Source organism: Nelumbo lutea, chromosome 5 (assembly GCF_056320005.1).
Source record: "Nelumbo lutea isolate HS-2025 chromosome 5, American lotus-T2T, whole genome shotgun sequence".
NCBI classification, from domain to species: domain Eukaryota; kingdom Viridiplantae; phylum Streptophyta; class Magnoliopsida; order Proteales; family Nelumbonaceae; genus Nelumbo; species Nelumbo lutea.
Window position 1 is genome coordinate 56,098,572 of NC_142688.1, and position 17,930 is coordinate 56,116,501.

Sequence of the window (17,930 nt, forward strand, 5' to 3'; positions counted from 1 at the left end):
TTATAGTGGCGTTTGTATGTGTCGCAAAAGACGTAAACTAATAAGTTTAAACTTATAGTGGCGTATCTATATGCCACTATAGACTAATTAAATGCCGCTATTGAGTTGTCTATGGTGGCATTTCACTAAAAGCTGCTAATCCCCTATGCCGACGTAGTTTTCAGCTGCGTAAGATGATACGTCGCAAATATGCCGTTATAAGCGTTTTTTAGTGGCGAATACAAACGCTGCTATAGGCGTTTTTTGTTGTAGTGATTCCAACTTATTAGCACTGAATTCGAGGAGTCAAATTATGCAACTAGATTCATATCTTGAGGTGATTTTTCCCTATTTATTTCTACTGTTGTTATTGTTTAGTAGACAGCAGAGTTCTCCACATTGCTTCATTTATTTTATAATATAATACTTCTTTTTCTCCAATCATAGAGGAGGTAAAAAGGAATTTTAAAGATCTACTTCTCCCCTGCATCATCTTTTAATAAACGATAAAAATGTCATAAGTTGGCCCAATTATTCCGATTGCTTCCATGGCATTTGGGTTCTCATGATGCATATCCTCTTTGAACCTATATTTCTTGTTTAACACAATAACAAGGGAGGTAAAAAGGAATTTTGAAGATGTACTACTCCCCTATATCATCTTTTTTTTTTTTTTTTTTGCTACTGATAAGAAAAAAGATTGTGGGGTTGACTGGGCATTAGATCTGAATTCTTATGACTACCAATTCAGGTTCATCATGTACATCTAGTAACAGAAGTTTGTTATTGATCAAGAAGATCTTGTCCCACATGGAATGATAAAATGATAAAATGAACTAACACAAGAACTTAGCTAAATTGTTGGCTGAGTTTCACTTACAGTGGAAATCCATTTTGATTATTTTTGTATTTTTATTTCCTTTTTCACTATCGAGTTTTCTTTTTTACTTTAAAATTTAATTATCTTAATTTTTTCTACATTTATTACCAATGATGGTTCTCTTTCTTGTTGGGCTAGGCAATTCCAGTTTGGAATTACTGGTTTAGTTACTTCGATGAGCTATATATATAGATAAATAGATAGATAGCAAGATAAATAGATAGATAGATAGGTTTCTTCTAAACAGTGCATGATTAATATAGCGTATATGGGGATTAGGATCAAAGGAGAAAATAGCTAAATCGAGTGGATTAACTATACTTTTCCTGGAATAGCCATTTTCAAAGAAAAGACAAGTTTCATTAACATTTTGTCATTCCTTTTGAACACTAATTAAGTTTTTCTCGTGTCCAAATGAGTAAATGTATAGGGTTTGCATTGTTTCAGTTTACTCTTAAGTATGAAATGGATCTCCATTCCTACTTTTGCAAGTAAACTCAGCATTGTTCTTTTTCTTTTATCTGCTCATTATTTTTCTTTGTCAATGAAAGTCCAACCCTCTTTCTGTTGAGAATGTCAATTAATTTCTTATAAAAGAAAAATCCATTAGAGCAAGTGCGTATCACAATGTGGTTCTATTAATCAATATATTAATGAACTAAATTTGGATCCGGGTATGTCCTATTTGGTCATTTGAAACATGTTTACTTATCTATACTGGTTACGTAGCATCACATATGCTTTTTCTAGAGCTCAACAATATTTTGATTGTTGAAAACTGTAGTGATCATACCTGTGAAGCCCCATTAGTGATTGAAAACTGCAGAACAAGCCCTGAATGGCCAATCAATGGAACCATTGAGCTCCAAAACCACAAGAGCCAACACTATTTCAAGGAATTGTGTGAATTAATCTGGATCCTCTGTTGCATGGAACATGAAAAATTCAATCTCCGAATGTTTTCTAATTGCATAAGCATAAACAGATATTTTAGATTATTATAAGGTTTTGACAATTTATTACTCAGTTATTAATTTTTAAAGATTCTTCTGTTTTAAGTATTGGGGATCTTGCATTAATTATAGAACCTTCCCTTTCTTTGTATAAAAATTTGAATTTTGCTCTTGTTAAGTCTTCTGGTCTAAACAATATGAATTCCAGGCAAGGCAAAAGAGGTCCTGCAAAGAAGGATTTGAAGGTGGGTTGTGCTGGTGCAAATTTCCCTTGTACAAACCTTAGTTGTTGCAGATCATGGAGCAGTGTGGGAAATCCTTATCATTTAAAATAACTTGATGACAAGAGTAAGAAAATTCAAAGAACTTTCAATCAGACAAAAAAAAAATATCAACTAAAATAGAATATAGAATGCTGCTACTTTTTCTACTTTACTATTTCTGATTAAATCAATGGAAAGTGTATAATACATATAAAACTCTTACATTATTTATTAGTTAATTATTGACATCAATCCTTATGTATTCATTTTTATTGAACTTGATAAACCAAAGTTTATGATCCAAAGTGAAAGTTTTGAGTGTGTTGCACATGCATATTTGCAACTATTCAGATACGATGAGGACAAATTTGTTAATTCTTTTTTATTTTTTGGTGATGAAAAAGAATTTATAAATGTGTATATTGAACAAAGAGCATTATGGATATAGTGTAAATGTATACATGTTTTATTTGTAAAAACTTCCTTTATCATACAGGTACATCGTGAAAATATTTTTTTGTTTTTTGTAATGGTGTCCATTCAAAATTTAAATGAGAAATAAACGTTGCTAAACGCTCCATTCAGTAGCTGTTTTAGCAACAGTTTGTCTACCATATAGCAACCATTAATATTAAAAAACCGTGGTAATACAAATGAAATTTAACACTTTTAGGGACGGTTTTACCTAAAGTTGTTGCTATTGTTAGTTATTGATCAATACTGCATATTCTATAGCCACAGCTAAAACCATTGGTACAAATTGATATAGCAACGATACATAATAAATCCGTTGCAATAAAGTTTTAAATTAGCAACGGTTAAAACCGTGGCTTTACGTATATTTATAACTACGATGTACAATATCCGTGGCTATAAGTTTTAGCCACGCCAATATCTGCCACAGAAAGAAAACCGTTGCTGAACTGTCTGATTAATTAGTCTTGCGGTATCCTTAAATTTTTTGCAATTGTCTGATACCTCCTTTACCATTAATTTTCGTCATAATCCGTTCACATACATATGAGTGAAAAATATTTTAAAATTTCTAAAATACCCTTATCGTTCACTGCTGTTGGAAGTTGTATCGGTGGCAGTGATTTTGGAATCATCATTGTAGGCAACGGCGGCCACTACAAATTCTGAACGGCAAAAGGAGGTGAAGAAAGTCTAAGGAACTAGTCCCGGTGTCAGCCACTGGTTTTCTCTTTTTAATAAGAAACCTTTCTTCACTCAGCTCTTTGTGTTTCTTCTCCTTCCTCTCGCCGGACTGCTTGGCTCGTGCTACAACAGCCTGCAAGCACTGGCAAACGTGTGCCAAGACTTGCCTTCTTACACAATCTCAGCAGGGCTCCGGCCGTGCCAACCTCCGTGGTTCCTTGCCGTTCATTCGCGCAACCGAGGGCTCCCCTGCTACGTTTAGTATTGTTTTATTTCAATACAGCTTTCGACGAAGCGTACGAGAAGGAGTCGTCGTGGGAGGTAACGGACGAGAGGCTGAGGGATGAGATTAAAGTGCCAATTGTGAAGAAATTCGCACCGGCGTATCGGGCGTTTTATGACAGGTATAGGACGGAATCCATTGAGAGATGAGAACAATGCAGAGTCGGTGGTCAGTTTTGCACCCAATGATTTGGGGAATTACCTACCGGATCTATCTTAGGGGAACGGATTACCGGGGAGCACTTCAGCGTATTCTTCTTCTACGACACATTCCTGGGTATTGCATGATCATTGTCAATCTCAGTGAGACGGGTGTTCATCCGTGAAAGCAGGGATATTACCATCTCTTTCTGGAAGGAGTTGTTTCTTTTGTTTTTCTTCCTTTCTTTCTATATTCATGCTAACAGCAATCAGTATTGTTTTATTTCATCAGAATCGCAGAATACCCAACAGGCTGCACAAGCTTCGTCGACAACAGAAGTTGGGGGTCCCTAGCTCTGAGTCGATAATGTTAGGTTTTAATCTTTATTATGTGGGATTACATATTTAATGAAACAATGGCATTGATGGGCTATTTTATAAGTGGGCTTAATTAAGTAATTCATTTATGTAAAGCCCATAGACTCTAATAAGTGGGTATGGGGTTTAATGTGTGGATACCATATTTTGACCCATGTAAGCTTAATGGGATCCTATTAGGTCAAAATATAAATACTCCTAGGTTATGGTTCCCAATATGTTAAATCATTTTAGCCACCCTATATTCTCTACCCATCAAAGATAGAGAGCTAAGAAAACCTCAAGCAAAGGAAGGATTTAACTGAGGAAAATCGCACCTGCCAACTTAGGCACTCGTTCATCATTCATTCTGCAAAGATTCGATTGCTACGATGGATATAGGTATTTTTTATATAAGAATTTCCTTGATGACTATAGCATGATGGATCTTGAGTGTTTCAAAGTCTTTGGATCTTTGTATGTTTATTGTATTAGTTGAATGCTACAAGTGGTATCAGAGCCATGTTGGGTTATAAGGATTGTTTTTTTTTTTTCTATCAAAATTTATATTTAGGATTGTATCTGGCACTACACAGTCGTTCGGTAGGCATTGCACATAGCCGAATGGCTATGTAACTTGTTTGAGGCTGCACAGTCGTTCGACTGTGTGCATGCCGAATAGCCATGAAGCAAGGCTGTTTTGACAAAAAAAAATGCATTGTAGCGACTCAATGCGTTTCCAGAACCATAAAAAAATTCTGGTTGTGATTTATGTGCATTAGATTTGTATGACAATAACATTGAGTTGTTTTTTTTTTTTTTTGTTTTGTCATGTATGCAATACTAAGGATTTTACTTAGCGCTGGTTGCGTACAGTATTTTCAAATTTAGTTGATTGAAACAACATGTTACCAAAGTAGCCTCTATTGTGTAAAATTAATTTGATTTGAAATGTAAAGATTTTGTGTATTCATTGTTTATGTGGACATTGATCAGCCCAAATGAAGGTTGATGTTTGGCCAGGCAGTGAACACACATGCGATGATAAATATTGAGATTATAAAGTTGTTATTCATGTGAATAATAGTCAGTCCAAAGGAAGGCTGTTGTTTGACAGGATTTATTATAAATGTTTGATTGTTACGTTGAGAGTACCATTTACAATTGGTATTTATGTGCAAACACTAAATGTCAAGTTGTGCTAACTATCTTATTTTGTAATTTGTATTATTGATTATATGTTGTTTTTGTTCTCTATTCAGTTTCAGCAACTGCAAATAATGTTTCTGCTCAAATCAGTGTCATTCCTATGCTAAATGGTACAAACTTTAAGGTCTGGAAAGAGAATGTGGAAATCGTTCTCGGCTACATGGATTTAGACCTTGCGTTAAGGACGGAGCGACCCGTTCCAACCGAGGATAATTCAAATAAGGCCAAAGTTGAAAAATGAGATTGCTCTAATCGCATGAGTCTAATGATTATGAAATGTTCCATACAAGCATTTCGGGACTCTATTTCCGAGAGCAATAATGCTAAGGAATCCCTTGTGGCAATATAACAATATTTTGCCAAAAATGAGAAAGTGGAAACTAGCAACCTTTTGACTACTTTGATTTCTATGAGGTACAAGGGAAAGTGAAACATAAGGGAGTACATACTGGAGATGTCAAACCTTGCTGGAAAACTAAAGGCATTAAAGTTAGAGATAAATGATGATTTACTCGTGCATTTAGCTCTCATTTCTCTTCTTGCACAATTCAGTCAATTTAAGGTGAATTATAATACTCAGAAAGATAAATGGACTCTTAATGAGCTCATTTCTCAATGTGTTCAAGAAAAAGAAAAGATCTAGAGGGAAAAGACTGAAAGTGCTCACTTAGCATTGATCTCTCAGAATAATAAAAAGAATAGGGCTAAGGATACTGCAAATGGAACACCCTTACAAAAAAAGGCAAAGAAGCAAGGTGATGAATTCACATGTTTTTTCTGAAAGAAGGGAGGACACATGAAGAAAGAGTGTTCCAAATACGCCGCCTGGTGTGTAAAGAAAGGTAAGTCTCTCACTTTAGTTTGTTCTGAGGCTAATTTATCTCCTGTACCTATAGAGACTTGGTGGATAGATTATGGCGCTACTATTCACATAAGTATGCCTATGTAGGGTTGCCTCTAGAGCCGACCGCTAACTGATGCTGAAAGGTTCATCTATGTGGGCAATGGCAATAAAGTTCCTGTAGAAGCTGTAGGACATTTTAGATTATTTTTGAAAATTGGTTGTTATTTGAATTTAGTTGAGACTTTTGTAGCTCCGTCATTTAAACGAAACTTAATTTCTATTTCCTATTTAGATAGATGTGGATACTTTTATGGTTTTGGAAATAATAAAGTTAGTATCTCTCTAAATTTAGATGTTATTGGTACCGATATTTTAATTGATCGTCTTTATATGCTGGAAACCATTGCTTCCTATAATGAAATCCTACATGCAAGTTTTAAAGGTACAAAGCATAAATTAACTGAGAATTCTGCTTCCTTATGGCATAAGCGTTTAGGTCACATCTCTAAACAGAGAATTCAAAGGCTTGTGTCAGACGGAATTCTTGATTCCCTTGATTTAACAGATTTCCAAGTCTGCATTGAGTGCATTAAGGGAAAATTAATGAACATAAAGAAAATAAGTACCAACAGATGTACAAAAGTCTTAGAACTAATACATATAGATATCTGTGGGCCATTCCCTACACCAGCATGGAATGGTCAACAGTACTTCATTACGTTCATAGACGACTACTCAAGATATGGGTACCTATATTTAATAAGTGAGAAGTCTCAATCCCTAGACGTTTTCAAGTCTTATAAAGCTGAAGTCGAACTTCAATTTGGTAAGAAAATTAAAGCCGTCAAATCTAACCGTGGTGGAGAATACTATGGCAGATATGATGGATCAGGAGAACAACGTCCAGAACCCTTTGCTAACTTCCTAAAGAAATGCGGTATCGTCCCACAGTACACTATGTCGGGCAAACCCAGCATGAGTGGTGTTGCTAAAAGACGAAACAGGACGGTTAAGGACATGGTAAGAAGTATGATTAGTCATTCTTCTTTACTTAAATCACTTTGGGGAGAAGCATTAAAAATTGCAATGTATATCCTTAACAGAGTACCCAGCAAAGCAGTAACTAAAACACCATATGAATTGTGGACTGGAAAAAGGCCCAATATAAGGCATTTACACATTTGGGGATACCAGCTGAAGCAAGGCCTTATAGGCCTAACAAAAGGAATTTGGACTCTAAGACAATTAGCTGCTACTTTGTTGGATATGTAGAACGCTCTCGAGGATTTAAGTTTTATGATCCCACTACCCAGTCCTTCTTTGAGACGGGAAATGTGAGATTTCTTAATTATGTAGAGTTTGGAGGGGAAGAATTAAGGAATGTCTCTTTTGACAAAAATGTTGTCTTCTTGATATTATTATTGATGGTGATCAGACAATAATTTCTGACTTTGTTCAAGAAGCAATTCCGGTTCAAAACAATAATGAAGTTCCTCCTATAGAGCAAACTCAACAACCTCAAGAAGTGCCATTGAGGAGATCTAACAAACAAAGGAGAAGTGCGATTCTAGATGACTATATCATGTTCCTCCTAGAACAAGAAGATTCTATAGGCTTAGCGAAAAATGATCTAGTCAACCTTCGCGAAGCTCTTCAAAGTTCTAATTCTCAACGTTGGATCAATGCCATGCAAGAAGAGATGAAATCCATGAAAGACAATGACGTTTGGGATCTTGTCAAGTTGCCTGAAAGTTCGAAACCCATTGGTTGCAAATGGATATTTAAAACCAAAAGGGGTTCAAAAGGCAATGTCGAAAGATATAAGGCTCGTATAGTCGCCAAAGGTTTCACTCAGAAGGAAGGCATTGACTATAAAGAGACATTTTCTCCAGTTTCTTCAAAGGACTCCTTTAGGACAATAATGGCACTTGTAGCTCATTTTGATTTAGAGCTACATCAGATGGATGTAAAGATAGTGTTTCTCAATGGAGACATTGATGAAACGATTTATATGGTTCAGCCATAAAATTTTGAACCCAAAGATTCAAAGTCTATGGTCTGTAAGTTAAAGAAATCCATCAATGGTCTCAAACAGGCTTCTCGTTAATGGTATCACAAATTTCATCAAGTGATTACCTCATATGGTTTTGAGGTAAATGTGGTTGATGATTGTGTATACCACAAATTCAATGGGAGCAAGTTTATCTTCCTGGTGCTATATGTCGATGACATACTGCTGGTGAGTAACGATATAGGCTTATTGCACGAAACCATGAAATTTCTCACTAAGAATTTTGAGATGAAAGATCTTGGGGATGCTTCTTTTGTGCTAGGCATACAAATACTACGAGATTACTCTCGAGGTATTCTTGGATTGTCACAAAAGAGCTATATCGAAAAGGTGTTAAGCAGATTCGGCATGAATGGTTGTTCGCCGTGAGATACACCTATGGCTAAAGGAGACAAGTTCAGTCTCAATCAGTGCCCCAAAACAAACCTTGAAATAAAGGAGATGCAAAAGGTTCCCTATGCCTCAGCAATAGGAAGTCTGATGTATGCTCAAGTTTGTACCTATCCCGATATAGCATTTATAGTGGGACTGTTGGGCAGATATTTAAGTAACCCAAGATTGGATCATTGGAAAGCAGCCAAACAGGTCATGCGGTATTTGCAGAGAACAAAGGACTTCATATTGATCTATAGGAAATCAGACAGTTTGGAGATCATTGGGTATTCTGATTCTGATTTTGTGGGATGCCAAGATAGTAAACGATCCGCTTCGGGCTATGTTTTTATATTGGCTGGAGGAGCTATATCTTGGAAAAGTGCCAAACAGACGCTCATAGCTTCGTCAACCATGGCTGCTGAGTTCTTAGCATGTTTTGAGGCATCCAATCATGGAATATGGCTGCGTAATTTTGTCACTGGGCTGCATGTAGTTAATGGCATTGAAAGGCCATTAAAATTATTATGTGACAATAAGTCTGCAGTTTTGTATTCCCACAATAACAAAAGCTCTGTTAAGTCAAAACATATTGACATCAAGTTTCTGTCTGTTAATGAGAGAGTTTAGAGTGGTCAGATTTGTATAGAGCATATAGGGACAAACTCCATGATAGCGGATCCGTTGGCTAAGGGATTGCCACCTGAAGTCTTTCATGAGCACACTGCTCGTATGGGTATAGGCATATTTTGAGATACCTTGATTTAGTGGGAGTTTTTCTTTACTTTTGGATGTTCTATTGATTAAGGCATGTTTTGCATATCCACATTTATGCATAATAAAGTTTTATGATTCATTTCATCATCTATATCTCTGAACATGTTTGTGAATTTTTGAATGATCTCTCTAAAGAACAAAGTAAAACCAGTTGGAAATAGGCATGTTTTGAGATCACATTGCATGTAATTTCCATGCCACTCATCCATATTTGATCTATGTCGTTGAATGTATTGATATGGTGAGCATGAAAGGTTTAGTCACGCTTGTAAGTGACAAAAGCCATCATGATCTCATATTGGTATAGGAAATGGACCAGATTGAAACTAAGGGAAAGTCTAAAGAAAATAGCATAAAAGGTGTACACATAAGAAATTTGTTCAATATAATTGTTTCAGATTTCATATATAGCCCAAGTGGGAGATTGTTAGGTTTTAATCTCTATTATGTGGGCTTACATATTTAATGAAACAATTGCATTGATGGGCTATTTTATATGTGGGCTTAATTAAGTGATTCATTTATGTAAAACCCATAGACTCTAATAAGTGAGTATGGGGTTTAATGGGTGGATACCATATTTTGACCCATGTAGGCTTAATGGGATCCTATTAGGTCAAAATATAAAGACTCCTAGGTTATGGTTCCCAATATGTTAAATCATTTTAGCCGCCCTCTATTCTCTACCCATCAGAGATAGAGAGCTGAGAAAACCTCAAGCAAATGAAGGATTTAATTGAGGAAAACCACACCTGCCACTCAGACACTCATTCATCATTCATTCTGCAAAGGTTCGACTGCTATGATGGATACAGGTATTTATATCAGAATTTCCTTGATGACTATGGCATGATGGATCTTGGGTGTTTGAAGGTCTCTTGATCTTTGTATGTTTATTGTATTAGTCGAATACTACAGACAAACCCAAGGGAATAAGTCATGAAGAGTTGGTAAATGTGTCCAAATTGTATAACCTTGACAAAGTTTCTGTTTCTTATTTCTTATCTCACCACATTCACTTTTCCCTTTTGTCCAATGTGGAATTGAACAAAGCTGCATCAGTGCCCTGAGCCCGAGTTGTGTCAAGATTTTTTCCCCACATTTGGGTTCTATTTATCCTCAATAAGGTAGAAGGCAGATCGACTGGAGTTCGCAACTGGTGAAGCGAAAGGGAAGGCTAGCGCTTGTTGAGAGAGACTGTGATCATTCGAGTTCAGTTCCGTTTTTTTTTCTCCAGAACTGACGCGCTTGACACAGACAACTATGATTTCAGCCTCTGGGAGGTATTAAAACTTGGTGGCGGAGGAGCTGGTGGAGGTATCTGAACTCAGCACTATTGTTATTGAGGGGTTGGTGGCAGCTGCATACTTGGGCGAGGTGTAGGATGAACAATCGCACGAGAACAAAGAGGCATGGATTTCTTTTCTAAGCAAAGCTTTGAAAAAAACTGGAAACCAAGAGTTTTTCATCAGTTGGGTTTTATTTTGAAAATTTGATAAATAAATAGTAAAGAATAAATTCGATATTCTATTTCCTTCCGTTAACACTTAACAACCATGACAATTGTCAAAAAAATGTTAAGATTATACATGCCAATTTCATGGACACTAGTAGTTTAAGAGATTTACTCAAAGAATATTAAGAAGAGGAGACGAATAACTAATTTATTAAAACCATATATACAAACATGGAGATTGGACAGTCCAACAAATAACATGCATGCATGCAAATGAAAGATGTGAAATACACACAAGCAATACATAGGCGAAGGTTGACATATAGCAGAGATGTAGTGGAGACAATTAAGGTGCTATATATATAAATAGCAACACACACATTTCATACAAGCCTGGAGGGAGATATATATTAGTACTACTAGTCATATATATGAAATTCTAGCTAGTTGGGAAACCAGGAAATGGTATCATCCGGAAGGAAGTGGCAAATAGGAACTCCCCCCGGCTTAATGTCAAGCAATTGGAAGGCAATGTGGTCAGGGCTGAAATCCTTAGTGTCAGTGTGGCACACAGCGACGGCCTTTGCTTTTGTCCCATCAGCAGCGACCAATGGAACCACGTACGACCTTGTGGCACGTATCACATGGCAGTAGTAGACAGCGTATGGGTATGTCATGCCATGGCACACAACTGGGTTTCCACCCATTTTCTTGATTCCTGAAGAGATGATGAACTGCTTCTTCTTCCCATTCTCTCCATCAAATTCCGTCGTCATGGCCTTGATGTTCTTCCCCAGCTTTGAAATGCTGAAGTCTATCATCGACTCTAATGATGTTGCACAACGCTTTGCTTCTACGTTATCTCCAGGCCTTTCACAAGACACGATTGTCTCCTTCATGGCCTCTGCTTGTATTGATCTGTCATTCACTGAGAACCGATGTAAGATGTCTGTTAATTCGTTAGAGGAGAAAGGAATTGAATCCGCCACTTGGCGGGATAAGAGGATAGCTCTTGTATGGTCTCCTGATAGCTCCAAAGTCATCTTTCTGCCTGGATACAAGTTTTGCTCGAAGAAGTAGTAATCGACATCTTTATCAACATTCAGTTGTTTCTTATTTTGAAAACCTGCTATTCTCTGGTTCTCCTTCGCAGAACCCCATTTCTGAAAAGACCACTTTATGTTGTCGTCGCGGGCGGTAGGAATTACAATCATCTTTCCAAGACCTCGCAGTTCAGAATCTACATAGGCACCTGATGATTTGAATTCAGATTTATAAACGTTAAAAAGAAAGAACAATAAGAAAATGTCAACTGTATCATAACTAGGTTAAGCTAATAGATTGTGGGAAAAACCAGATATTAATTGATGCTGAACCAATTTTGGCATTGGAGTATTGGGTAGCATTGAATTCCAGTAAATCTCAGAAGATAGAGCAGCATCACTTGACACAGCTACTGCAAGTACAAGCTGCAAAATGTTTTTCTTAAATTACTACTTACACAGAAGTCTTTCCAATGTCTTTCTTGCTGAAGTTAGTAATAGATTACAAGAAAAGCACTACGAAAAGAACACATGTGAAGAGTTGAACAAAGATGAGAAATTCTTTAATTACGTACCAGAAAACAAAGCTCCATTGGAAGGCTTGGAGAAATCATATCGGATAAAGAAATGAGATAGGCAGTGAGAGAAGCTCTCGTAAAGCCAACTAAGCATACATGAGCAACAAGAGAATGAAGTGAGCGTAATTTATAATAGCATAATCGTTGGAGAAATGACAAAACGTATACAGTAGAGGTTGGCGGCTGGCGGCTGGTTTATGCATGAAGGGGATGTATATATAATTATTATCGACTCTTTTAAGTTACTTATATTGACTTTCTTCTTGGGAAAATTTATTTAATTGTTAAAACATTAACTATATTAAAATCAAATTAGCTGTATTAAAACTTATTTTATTTTATATATAAAATTTAGGGCATTTACTAAAACATCCCATGTAATTCCATGAATTTACTAAAACATACCTTATAGGCTATAGTTTGTGTTTTACTAAAACATCCCCAATAGTTTGCAATCAATTTACTTAATCAGCCTTCTATGCTATGAAATTAAAAAATAACAGTTTTATACCTAACACCCATTCAAATAAAATTTAATCAAAAGAAACTAAAAACAATGCTTCTAGTAAAACAACGGACAACCACTCTATTTTTCTCTATTTAGTCAATTTTATTTTCTATACAAAAAAGTGTAAGGGATAGTTTTCAAATAAACAACCTTGGATCCATACCCTTGAACATTTTTCACTTAGTTTAGGGGTACTTTTGAAATAAACAATTGTAGGTTCATGCCTTTGAACATTTTTTCACTCAGTTTAGGTGATCATGTTACTATTTTCATATGGCAAAACAAATAGCTATTTATGAAAGGCTGATTAAGTAAATAGGTTGCAAACTATAAGGGGTGTTTTAGTAAAATACAAACTATATGATAGGTTTAAATAAATCTATGAAACTATAGGGGGTGTTCTAGTAAATGACACTAAAATTTATAATACATAAGTATGATCCTCTGGCTTAAAAAAAAAAATAAAAAGTGTGAATCCTCTAGTTTTGGAAAACAAAATAACAAAGGACAAGTGGTGGTGGTGGCCATAAATTAAACTTTTAATTACTCACTTGCGTATATAGAGGAACTGAAAGGGCCATTTGCCTGCCTAACCCGTTTGCTTCTAAATTATTATTATTATTGTGATGTTCCTTGGGAGCCCCAATGAAATAGACACAGCCGTGTTTAGATGGAAAATCTTTAGCTGTTGGGGGCCAACGGCCTATGCTGTTGAGATAAGTTCTGGAAATGCTACGTTATCATGAGAATAGGTAAATTAGTAATTACATCTTAATTTATTTTGATTAAAAATCAAAGCATGGGCATGAATAGGTGAACTGCCTAGAATGTGCCCAGCCCAAAAACTGTCTCAACAGTCTATATTATTGGACCCCAACAGCCAAAATTTACCCATGTTTAGATAGATAAAAGGGAAACAGTTGATGTTATGTCTCAGGGTAAATAAAAAATACTGAGGTCTGGAAATTGACTTAAAAATGTCAATCCCTTGTCATATCCATTGTTAAATTATAATATGCCAATATCCATATTACCTTTCTTTTCATCCAAAGCTTCCCCTTGGTTTGCATTAGTACCTGCAGCCCCTTGAGCACGTACTAATCTTCTAAAACCTTTGTAGGAACTTATCAAAGATCAGGTGGCAAATATGATTTATGGCCCCTAAATCGTAGCAATGCAAATCATTGACCCCTCAAAGTAAAATTCAGATTTTGTTCTAGTTATTTTATTCATGTTGTTTCCTATATCCTTTTCATGTAAAATCCCTTGACAAAATAATCTCTCTCTTTCTCTCTCTGTTGTAAGTTGCAAAGTATTCATTCAAGAGGCTTGTTGAAACTCTCCTTGTGAGGGTTCTAAGGGAAATGAAGCTTAAAAAGAAAGATATACTTGGGGCTTTAGATCATTATGTCAAACTGAAACTAAGGATAAACTCAAGATGTTGAAGGGAAGAACCATAGAAATCCATGTTCAGATCCCATTTAGAGGGCGAAGGCCAAGATATATATTAGGCTCCATTGTGGCTAGGCTTGGCAATGATATTCAAAAATCTGTTGCCCAATCCAATTATCTTAGATTTGGGTGATGTGTTTATATAATTGGATTGGGTTCAGATCTTGTGATTTGATCTCATTAATAATAGGATCATATTTGGATTTAACTCCACCGGATCCAATTAAAATCTGAATCCAATTATACTATAATATTTATTGATTTTAATACATAAATTTTATATAATTATACTTAAAATTATAAAATATGTCTTTATATATATATATATATATTGATGGAGGGTGATTTGACCCGACCTCCTAACTAAGGGACACGTGGATATGACTCGACGTAAGTGACAGCTTAGCATGACAGCTTGGCCACAACTCGGCGTAATGAGCTCGCTGAAACCCTAGCAGAACAACTTGCCACAAGGCAACTCGCTATAGCATGCTACAGAACGGCTTGCTGCAAGGCATCTCGCTATTGGAGCTTGCTACGAAGGAGTTCGTTACAAGGGAGCTCGCTACAAAGGAGCTCACTACAAAGGAGCTCGCTATTGAGTAACCCAGAGTCTTCGGGAAACTTCTTATCCGACAGGACCGTGCTTGTCAGTCTGCTACCACATCTCTTGTCCGGTGGCACAGCACCTGCCAGTCCAGAGGATTGCGCTTATGTCTCATGTCAGGTGGCGTCATGCACGCCAACTCTGCATAATGTCTCTCAAGTGACAGGACCCTACCCTACGATGGATACCTGTGCCAATCAAATCAGCCTGACAAATAACGACTGTAGTAGAGAATTAGAGGCAGTTACACCCGATTCGGCAGTGCATTAATATATAAGGGCTCCGACCCCCAAGGAAAAGGTAACTAAATTTTTGGAAATCAAGTAGTGCGCATCTCCACTCTTAGCTCGTTTTCCTTCATTACTCTCTAAGTTATTCATCGAGTTCTCACTTAAGCATCGAAGTGTTCCTGCCAGGCGAGCTCCCCAAGAATTCTTCATCTTCTCCTTCTCAGGTGTTGTCCGTTGCCAGCTAGGAGCGAGGCCCCTGCCAGCTAGGAGTGACCAGATCGCGTTACATCAATTGGTGCTGTCTGTGGGAAACGCTTCAAAAAAGCCTTCCACCAAAACTTTGCAAACTTCAGTTCTCATGGCTTGCTCCAGCAATGCAGGACACAATGCAGAAATGAACACCACCGGGGAGCAACTCCAGGTCCCAGCGGTGTGTATTGTTGGACAGTTCACCATCCCCCTCTCTGCGGATGGAGTTCCCATTCTGAATGTGCTTCAAACAATGGCACCCGTGAATGCTTCACTCCCTTTCATGGTTGGAACAACCTTCACTGAACCCTTCTTTGTTCCTCCCGTGACCGCCCAAAACCAACTTGAAGACCTGGTGCAATGCATGCGAGCTATGCAAGCTCAGATGCAACATGTTCAGCAATTCCAACTATATCAGTAGCAAGTACTGCACCAAGTTTCTTAGCATCACTATCAGCAGCAGTTTCCTCCACTGCCTCAGACTCAGCAGTCGCTTCCTCCTTGAAATCCGGCCAGGCAACAAGTCCGGCCTCGCCATCAGAATGAGCGTCCTTGCCGGGGAGAGACCTCTTAGACCCAGAATCCTCCCAAGAGTCAAGTCTCATCCCACGGGAGGAAGGAAAGACCAGTCACCCCTGCCTCACCGCGTGTAGTCAGGTCGGGAGGGTCCCAGCTTACCAGGCCCGCATCACCTCAGCTTTCTGAGTTCATGGCCCCGCTTGTGGAGAACCGGTTCAAGGTCTTGGCTGCAGGCTCTAGGCAAGATCCCTCTATCCGCAGCCATCACCAGCAATCCGTCCCCTTCCTTGCGAAAACTGTGCCCGACAATACTGAAGCCAGCAACACCAATGCAGAGCCTGCAAAAAAGCAGCGGAGACGTCGCCGAGCTCACCAAACTACAACACACAACCTGCCCAAGATCAAGGGTAAGGAAGAGGTAAGCTCAGGTGAAATAAAAGCCACTTCGCCCCTCTCTGTACCATCCCCTCTATCTCTTGAACTCTTGGTCGTCCCAATGCCCAAGGACTTCAAACTACCTCCCCTAGACAAATATAACAGATCATTCTACCCGAATGATAACGTAGACGCCTTTCAGTCACAGATGCACTTGGCAAGGGCCAATGAGTCCTGCATGTGCGTGGCTTTCTCCACCACTTTCAAAGGAGTGGTCCGTACATGGTATAGGAACCTCGCGCTCGGATCGATAAAAAGCTAGTCACAATTCGTGCAAGTTTTCACTTCTCATTTCGTCACCAGCAAGCGGTGCCCGAGAACCCAAGAGAGCCTCCTTGGCATAGTCCAGAGGGAAGGAGAATCTATCTAAAGTTACATTGAGCGGTTCAATGACGCTTGTTTACAAATACCTAACCTGGACCCTGCAGTTCGGCTTACAGCGGCCAAGAGAGGCATCATGCACAAAGAATTCAAGTGGCACGTGGTGGTCAATCGGCCCAAGACTGTAACTGAGTTCCTCAAGCTCGCAGACTAGTTCATAGGGATGGAGGAGGAGATCGGCCAGAAAAATGAGAAAGTGCTTGAGAAAAGAAAAAGGGAAGCTGAGTCCTTGGCCCAAGGGGACAGCAAGAAGAAAAAAGACCTAGCTCGGGGGGCAAGGCTAGGTCAACCTTTCTGAGCTCCACCAGTAGAGAGGACAGACTACACGCCCTTGAACACAAAGCGGGCCGAGATCCTTATGGCGATCAAGGACGCCCTGTACGTGAAGTGGCCACCCCGGCTGAGAGGGGACCCTAGTGTAAGAAATAAGAACTTGTATTGTAGTTTTCATAAAGATCACAGTCACAGTACCGAGAGTTGTAAGAACCTCCGTGACGAGATAGAAGTGCTCATCCATCGCAAATACTTAAGAAATTTTGTACAAAATAATAACAATAATAATAAAGCAGGTTGGTAGGGGGAGCAAAGTAGAAACGCTCTCGAATCCTGCAGCAAGCAAGCCGAGCAGCCACAGAGGCAGCCCCCCAAAGAGAGACTAGTTCGGGGTACCATAATGTGATCATCAGAGGTTCGATCATCGCGGGCTGCACCTTGCCGCAGCTCGAACTTCAGCTTGAGTGGTCGGAAGGGAAGAACAGAACCCCCCGAAGCGGCCAAGGACAGAAGATCCGATCTTCTTCACTGAAGATGACACACGCGGGGTCCACTACTCCCACAATGATGCGCTCATCATGAAGATAAGGATTAATGACTTCGAAGTCAAGCGTGTCCTTGTCGACTCTGGTAGTTCAGCGGACATTCTTTTCAAGGCGGCATTCGAAAAGCTTCAGCTCTAAGAGAGCAACCTCAAGCCCACAAGTACTCCCTTGGTGGGCTTCAACGGAGAGGAAGTCAGGCCCCTGGGAAGAATCACTGTACCTGTGGAGGTCGGCACCTGGCCTAGTATAGTGAGGCTCAGCCATGACTTCTTGTTCGTTGTGACTCCCTCCCGTACAATGCCATAATAGGTCGGCCCATCACCCACGCCCTACGTACGGTGGTTTCCACCTACTATCTGGCGATGAAG

The 17,930-nt window shown here is 38.6% G+C and overlaps 1 protein-coding gene and 1 pseudogene across 2 annotated transcripts; one reads left to right on the top strand and one right to left on the bottom strand.

The window, feature by feature from the left end:
• The first annotated feature begins 8,515 nt into the window (after window positions 1-8,515).
• Window positions 8,516-9,139, top strand: LOC148852545 (secreted RxLR effector protein 161 pseudogene; annotated as a pseudogene).
• A 1,785-nt stretch (window positions 9,140-10,924) lies between these two features.
• LOC148852546 (BURP domain-containing protein 6-like) lies at window positions 10,925-12,486 on the bottom strand. Of its 2 annotated transcripts, XM_088947124.1 has the most exons (3): window positions 12,361-12,486; window positions 12,097-12,211; window positions 10,925-11,994 (listed from the first exon to the last, which is right to left on the bottom strand). In XM_088947124.1, the coding sequence occupies exons 1-3, from the start codon at window positions 12,397-12,399 to the stop codon at window positions 11,186-11,188; spliced, it is 963 nt and encodes a 320-aa protein (XP_088803250.1). In that variant the 5' UTR covers window positions 12,400-12,486; the 3' UTR covers window positions 10,925-11,185. The 2 variants fall into 2 exon arrangements, with proteins under 2 accessions (XP_088803250.1, XP_088803251.1); XM_088947125.1 differs by lacking the exon at window positions 12,097-12,211 and having other exon boundaries at window positions 12,361-12,472.
• Window positions 12,487-17,930: the final 5,444 nt, after the last annotated feature.